Source organism: Palaemon carinicauda, chromosome 39 (genome assembly GCF_036898095.1).
Source record: "Palaemon carinicauda isolate YSFRI2023 chromosome 39, ASM3689809v2, whole genome shotgun sequence".
In the NCBI taxonomy this organism is placed as follows: domain Eukaryota; kingdom Metazoa; phylum Arthropoda; class Malacostraca; order Decapoda; family Palaemonidae; genus Palaemon; species Palaemon carinicauda.
Genome location: NC_090763.1, coordinates 48,204,952 through 48,213,422, shown reverse-complemented (window position 1 = coordinate 48,213,422; position 8,471 = coordinate 48,204,952). Strand labels below are relative to the sequence as shown.

Sequence of the window (8,471 nt, the reverse complement as noted above, 5' to 3'; positions counted from 1 at the left end):
GTTGGTTTGAATAAGGAAGACTAAAATGTCGTCTCAGAAATCATATATTATTAATGTTTAAAGTTTTAAAGGTCGCTCATGAATGGCAAGGTCAAGTAAAAGGTCGAGAAATAAGCTGCCGCGGCGGAGGTCTGTACCCTACTGAGTGCTCCTCTTGCTATACATGTGGTTATCATAATTTCAAGTTTGAAGCCGAAAATAATTTGTATATAAAAACACGAGAATTTTCAAGAATGAATATATAAATAATCAATAATATATTTTAACCTTCTGAATATGCAACATCCCTGATTCTCTCTCTCTCTAACCTTCTCCCGACCACAAAACCAGGCCTCTTACCATACCTCTTCCTGTTAACATTTCCACGCCAGCCAGAACACTCTCGAGGCATATTTCAGTGCATTTTCAGAACGAGTCTTGGAAGATACCCCCCGTTGTGTTTGATAGCCAGAAGGAAATCATTATAACCGACGAACCGTAAACAGTGTGTGATCACTCTTTGTGCTGCATGAATAAAAGTGAGTCAGCGTCTCTCTTAGTGCGAGATGAGAGATGAGTTCTGAGATGCTTAAGGTCGCGGGAAGAGAGAGAGAGAGAGAGAGAGAGAGAGAGAGAGAGAGGAGAGAGAGAGAGAGAGAGAGAGAGAGAGAGTTCAGTCTTTTGTTCGAATTAGTACTGGTTTCAGATTTTCATTTTACTTCCTTAGAAAGCCAGTATGGCTTCTCTCTCTCTCTCTCTCTCTCTCTCTCCTCTCTCTCTCTCTCTCTCTCTCTCTCTCTCTCTCTCTCTCTCTCTCTCTCTCTCTCTCTCTCTCTCTCTCTCTCTATATATATATATATATATATATTATATATATATATTCAATATATATATATATATATATATATATATATATATATATCTATATATATATATATATAATATATATATATATAAAATAGAGAGAGAGAGAATATATATATATATATATATATATATATATATATATATATATATATATATATATATATATATATTTATACATATATAAATATATATATATATATATATATATATATATATATAAGAATATATATATACAGTATATATATATGAATATATATATATATATATATATATATATATATATATATATATATATATATATATATATCTATACATATATATATATATATATATATATATATATATATATATATATATATATATATATATATATATATGAATATATATACAGTATATATATATGAATATATATATATATATATATATATATATATATATATATATACATATATATATATATATATATATATATATATATATATATATATATATATATATATATATATATATATATATATCCTGATTAACATACATGCATGCTTATATAATTTTGCATATATATGCGAATTCTGTGTCATGAACGAATCATAATTAAGCTCATATTGATTTGTTTGATAATGATATGTAAATGGAAGCAGCCTAGCTAATGGCCTTCAAAATGTTGTTTCAACATTTTATCAAATAATCATTCTGTTTTTTTTTTTTTTTTTTTTTGTCAATCGTCTTTATATTAGGTTTTTTTTTTTTTTTGTAACGGCAAAAAAAGTCTGCAGTAAGTTTCAGTAATTTAATTTTTAAATAATTGACGGTAAAAGTAAGCCGGAATAGGGCAGTTTATTATTATTATTATTATTATTATTATTATTATTATTATTATTATTATTATTTGCTAAGCTACAACCCTAGTTGGAAAAGCAGGATGCTTCAAGCCCAGGGGAACCAACAAGGAAAATAACCCAGTGAGGAAAGGAAACAAGGAAAACTATAATATTTTACGAAGAGTAACAACATTAAAATATCTCGTATATAAACCATAAAAAACTTTAATAAAACAAGAGGGAGAGAAATTAGATAGAATAACATGCTCGAGTGTACCCTCAAGCAAGAGAACTCTAAAGCTGATAACAAAGATGGGTGGAAGAAGAATGTAGACAGCTAACTAACTATGGTATGGAACATCCACGATAGTGCTGCAAATCTTCACTCATTATCAAAGTTTTTTTTTTTTTTGTATATACTGTATATAAATCATATTATTATTATTATTATTATTATTATTATTATTATTCAAACAGTTTTTTTTTCTTTTTGTATAAATATTAACCACATTATTATCATTATTATTATTATTATTATTATTATTATTATTATTATTATTATTATTATTATTATTCAAACTTTTTTCTTTTTTGTATATATATTAACCACATTATTATTATTATTATTATTATTATTATTATTATTATTATTACCCAAGCTACAACCCTAGTTGGAAAAACAAGATGCTATAAGCCTAAGGGCTCCAACAGGGAAAAATAGCCCAGCGAGGAAAGGAAATAAGGAAATAAATAAATGATGAGAATAAATTAACAATATATCATTCTAAAAACAGTAACGGCGTCAAAGCAGATATGTCCTATATAAACTATTAACAACGTCAAACACAGATATGTCATATATAAACAATAAAAAGACTCATGTCAGCCTGGTCAACATAAAAAAATTTGCTGCAAATTCTCACTTATCATGGAACAATATTTATTTAAAAGCAAAGTTTATGAATATTATTAATCATCTGATTTTTTTTTTTTTTTTTCTTTTTTCTTTTTTTTTTTTGTGAGGCTATCACGACATTGTGTCCAGCGTGATCTTTACGGATTGCGGGAAGGAAACTTCTCCGTCTTTTACTGTTTTCTTTGCTACAGCTTGTTTCTTGGGACACATAATGGTATCAAAATGAACGATAATGGTTCTTCAGTGATTCATTCTCCTGCCCATATGTTGTAGTCATTATATAGTATTTTACTAACGAGCTACTGAAAAAATTGAGGTAAGTTTTCATTTTAATACAAACTCTTTTGGTGATTAAAAGACAAATTTACCAGCCAGTTTTGTGTATAACGGACTGAATAAGTTTTATATTTTAATCACAAACTGACTATTTAAATAAAAAATAAAGGCTCTGCTCAGTTCAACAAACAAAATACCTTTTTTGTGAAAAAAAAAAAAAAAAAAAAAAAAAAAAAAAAAAAAAAAAAAAAAAAAAAAAAAAAAAAAAAAAAAAGAAGAGTAGCAAAATTCCCTCCTAAACGGCGACCCTCCTCCCGCCATCTTGAAAGCCTGATGGATGTCACGGATCCATCTGGGATAAAGGTTTTAAAAGTACTACGTGTAATGATATTATCATCAGTGGTTTTTCTGAGGTCCTACCCCTCAAAGAGTGGGGCCGCCCCCTCCCTCTCTCCCTCCAAAAGAGACCGACAGAAGCGAACTGTAGGATATGAAAAGGAGAATTACCGGGTGGCTTCGTTATCTAACTTTCCTCCACTTTAGATTGCGGATGTTGCAGCTCCTTGAGTACGGTAAATGAATTAATACATCTATTGGAGATGAAGAGTCATGATGCATCACACCATTCTGATATAATAATTGATATATCTATAAATTATTACAAATGTTTTACTTACAAAATCATTACGGATTTGGTGAAAAGCATGTTTAATTCATAGTAGTTCATAGCATCGTTGTCTTCGAAACAAGAAAATTATATGCCTTAGAAATAAGTTGTCTAAGTCCTTGAAGGATAAAGCTACTAAAATTATCTCAGTTTTCAAACAAATCTCATTGTTTTATGCTAAGATTTCCTACAATACAAAACCAAATTTTGATGGCAGGTTCTATTGAATTAGCAAAATATTATTCGGGGCAATTGATTTTAATTGTAGGGGAGCTTTTATATCCACTGTTATCTCTTTTTTTTCCAAATCCACGAATTTACTGGTTTTACAAAGACCGGTATTGGAAAAACATTCAAACAGGATTATTTCGTGTTCCGCATCACGACAGCGTTTAATAACTGTAGGTATCAAAGTATTATAGATGATTTGTTTATTAAGCCATTTGACGCACATCCAGTTTGCCTTTATAGTATAACGTAATATAAATATATACTAACATACATGTATCCAACTAACGTCACTCTCTCTCTCTCTCTCTCTCTCTCTCTCTCTCTCTCTCTCTCTCTCTCTCTCTCTCTCTCTCTCTCTCTCTCCGGATTTTTTTTTCGACTTTCATATTGATGAATCCCGTCACTCCTACAGCCACGCCCCCCCACTCTCTCTCTCTCTCTCTCTCTCTCTCTCTCTCTCTCTCTCTCTCTCTCTCTCTCTCTCTCTGTCTGTCTGTCTGTCTCTCTCTCTCTCTCTGCCTGTCTCTCTCTCTCTCTCTCTCTGCCTGTCTCTCTCTCTCTCTCTCTCTCTCTCTCTCTCTCTCTCTCTCTCTCTCTCTCTCTCTCTCTCTCTCTCCGGAATTTTTTTTATTATCATCATATTGATGAATTCTTTGCTAAGTAATTTCCTCCTTCGTTTTTTTCAGTTTATGTAGGCCTTTTGGAAACGTTCTTGCTTGGCAATCTACTAGATTAGGGTTCAAGTCCCGCTCAAGCTCGATAGTTTCTTTAATGTCTGCAACCTCAGGATCCTTATGATCTAAGGATGAGGGTTTTGGGGATCATATTGGTCTACCTGCTCATTTAAAAAGACACCCCTGTAGCCCCCATCATTCCAAGGTCAACAACGAGCCCTACCCCTGAGACAGAAATCTATTCCCTCCATCAGGAATTTCCAGAAGTATTCATGGATGACATCCAGCATGACCTCTCGCACCCTACAAAACATCACATCAAATGTCATATCGTCACAGGGGTACACCCAAAGTCCTTTAAAGTACCTTGGGTACACCTAGTGTACACATATTTCAGACAACCTGCTGCAGACAAACTAGCCCACGCAAAATAATTATTCCAGAACATCAAACAGCCAGGAATCTAACAGGAAACCTCCGGTCCATTGACATCTCCCTTCCACATGTTATATAAAGGAAATGGTACATGGCGGCCCTGCTGGGACTACCAGTGATTTACCATTCAAACAGTAACAGAAAGGTACCACCTACTTCACATCGCAGGCATAAGTAACTGAAAGGAGCAACAGTATTCTTAAAAATAGATCTAAATCAGGGTATTATCAAGTTCCGGTAGTAAGTAGATGTAGAAAACACAGCAATCATCACTCCCTTCAGGTCATATGCTTTTTAATTACAGGTGTTTTGGCTTTTAAAATACATGTACCACCTTCCAATGAAATATGAACGACATTCTCAGAGAGTTATCCTGCTGAATCGTTTACATCGATAGTATCCTGATTTTCAGCACAAAAGGACATAAAACAAGACGTCGAAAAGTTCTGAGAAAACGCGTTATTGTCCGAAAAGATACATGTGAATGGACAAAAGTATGGTAGAATTTCTTGGTCATAGAATAAGTCTAGAAGGTGTTGAAACCCTCCCAATAAACTCATGATCCGTTGAAATAGAGTTAGTTGCATTCACATCGCCTGAGCAAGCTGTTGCCAATTTCCCAAGGCAAGGAAGCAATAAAACACAGCAAGAGTTTGTTTGTATGATCATTTATTATTATCATTGTTTTATACCCAACCAGAGGAGAATGATGTCTCACCTATACGAAGACATAAAAGGAAAAATAGAATATGCTGATTTAATTAGCAACAAACGGTATTTCAAGAAACCAAAAAAAAAGCACTTAGCTCTTCAGAGATAGGTTCCTTACACTGAGGGATGCAAGTAGCTCAGCAATGGGGTTAGTACTCGAACAGATTACAGATGACTGTTGCCTACCACCAGCCTTTTTCAGCAAAAAATAATCTCCAGCAGAATAAAAACACTCAACCTCCAACAGAGAACTACTTGCAATACACCGTGAGCATTTGGCATTTCAAGCACATGTTCATGGGAGGACAATTCGCAGTGCATATGAACCATCAGCCCTTTATACACGCCTTCACAAAAGAGCCAGATTGCTGGTCAGGGTGCCAACAGCGGCAATTATCGGTGATGGGCGAGTATCATGCACCATCAGGTATCTGAAGGACTATTGCAACAATGTCACAGATGCCCTTTACAGAAACGCTATTAATGCCATGTAAATTGGGATTTCATACCCTCAGATAACAACACACTAGAAGGACGACATAGGCCTAGAGGGCTGCCACAGGGAAGTCCCGCACTGTGTCTGAGGGATTTCGTCATATATGACGGAGAGACAACCATTACCTGCGAGAATACTATCTGATTTCTTCAACCGCTCTCTTCCATCGGTTTTGAGGAAAACTTTCAACCTCGCCCATAATTTATCACGCCCTTCAGGCCTCTCCTCAACCAACATCCTAATATAGCAATACATTTGCAAGGCAATGAAGACAGACATCAAGAATTGGGCTAGTGAATGTCTTTCCAGCTAGACATCAAAGATCATAAGGCACACAGAATCTGGGATAGGGGAGTTCAAGACAACCAATTACCGACTCTCTCTTATTCCCATCACATTGTGGGATCTCCAAACCACCTGCGAGGGATATAGATACCTTTTTACCCACATCAACCTGAATACCAGATGGCCTGAGTCAACACCTGTCAAACGGCAGGTGGCAGAAAGCTGGTAAAAGTACTAATCCATTGGGTCAGCAGACATAGAGTTCCCCCAAAACATTATCAGCGATAGGTGGGCTGATTTTCCATCAGGCCTATGGAGTTCCCTCCCTGACAGCCTCAGGAAAAATTAGAACCGTGCCTTACTATTATTATTATTATTATTATTATTATTATTATTATTATTATTATTATTATTATTATTATTATTATTATTATTACTGAAATATAAGCTATAACCTTATTTGGAAAAGCAAGATGCTATAAGCCCAAAGGCTCCAGCAGGCAAAAAAATCTCAATGAGGAAAAGAAATAAGGGAATAAATGAACGGTACAACCCAGAAGCTAACGACATGGCCAAGCGTTTCCATCACTCCCACAAAGCAGAGCTCACTGCTAAATATCAGAAAGTAAATTGGAAAAAAGAATTCACCATGGATTCTATTAGGACTCTGGCCCGCTATTCTATATGGTTTCTCTTCTTCTTGTTTTGTTAAAGTTTATATAGGGAATATTAATCTTAATGTTGTTACTCTTCTTAAAATATTTCATTTTTCCTTGTTTCCTTTCCTCACTGGACTATTTTTCCCTGTTGGGGCCCCTGGGTTTATAGCATACTGCTTTTCCAACTAGGGTTGTAGCTTAGCAAATAATAATAATAATAATAATAATAATAATAATAATAATAATAATAATAATAATAGAACAGCCCCATACGCAACCCTCAATGATTCGGCAGCGGGACCACTCTGAGGATAATCTTTAGTAATACCCGTAGACGTATTTCCGGATCCAAATAAACCAACCATCCCTTCCGACGTTTGTAAAGCAATATATATATATATATATATATATATATATATATATATATATATATATATATATATATATATATATATATATACATTATATATTGTATATCAAAATGTGTATTTATTTATACTGTGTACACACACACACACACACACACACACACACACATATATATATATATATATATATATATATATATATATATATATATATATATATATATATATATATACATATATATATATATATATATATATATATATATATATATATATATATATATATATATATATATGTACTGTATATATATACATATATATATTTGTATATATATATGTATATATATATATATATATATATATATATATATATATATATATATATATATATATGTCTGTGTGTCTGTGTGTGTGCATGTATGTATATTCATTATATATACGCATATGTCATATATGCATATATTTGTTTTTTTGTTTTGTCTATTTATGCATATATCTATGTACAAATAAAAAGATAAATGTTGGAAAATCATCTTTTTATCTCGAAAAACTAAATTATGGAAAAAGATAAAAACCTGAAAGAATAAACAAAATACATGTTCATAGAAGAAAAAAAAATATTTATGACAAAAATTTCATTCAGATGAATGATGATCTATCTGGGTCCTCCTGATAGACCAAATGGCGGAGAGCAGGTGCTCCCCAATGGAACCAGGATGTTTGGATAAATTCTAATTGACAGATAGATAAGGACTTACCTGAGGGGCCGGATAGCGGAGTCATTAGAAAGGCCTACAAAAAATTTCTTCCAAATGATGATGGCGAATGAACAAATACTTTCTGGAAAAGAAATGAAAGAAAATCGTTAATTAATTTTTGAACATACCTGCTAGTTTGAATGATGTCCTATTTTGTGGACAAATAAATGAAAAAAGATGATTTGCAGTTCAGTGTTTTATATGAGTGATGATATATTCATTAAATTTAAATGTTTGTAAACTAATATACTGTATTTCACATCCTATGATCTTTCTTTAGTACCTTAGATAGAACAAACAGAAATCTAGAAAACTGTTCTAATACAAATAC

At 32.6% G+C, this 8,471-nt stretch overlaps 1 protein-coding gene across 1 annotated transcript in view; it reads left to right on the top strand.

Annotated features, from left to right (window-relative positions):
- Nucleotides 1-6,869: 6,869 nt before the first annotated feature.
- LOC137631385 (salivary glue protein Sgs-3-like) overlaps nucleotides 6,870-8,471 on the top strand; it is a 14,266-nt gene continuing 12,664 nt past the window's right edge. The window contains exon 1 of the mRNA XM_068363155.1: nucleotides 6,870-7,042. Within this exon, the coding sequence (XP_068219256.1) occupies nucleotides 6,870-7,042 (173 nt within the window). The remainder of the gene's footprint in view (nucleotides 7,043-8,471) is intronic.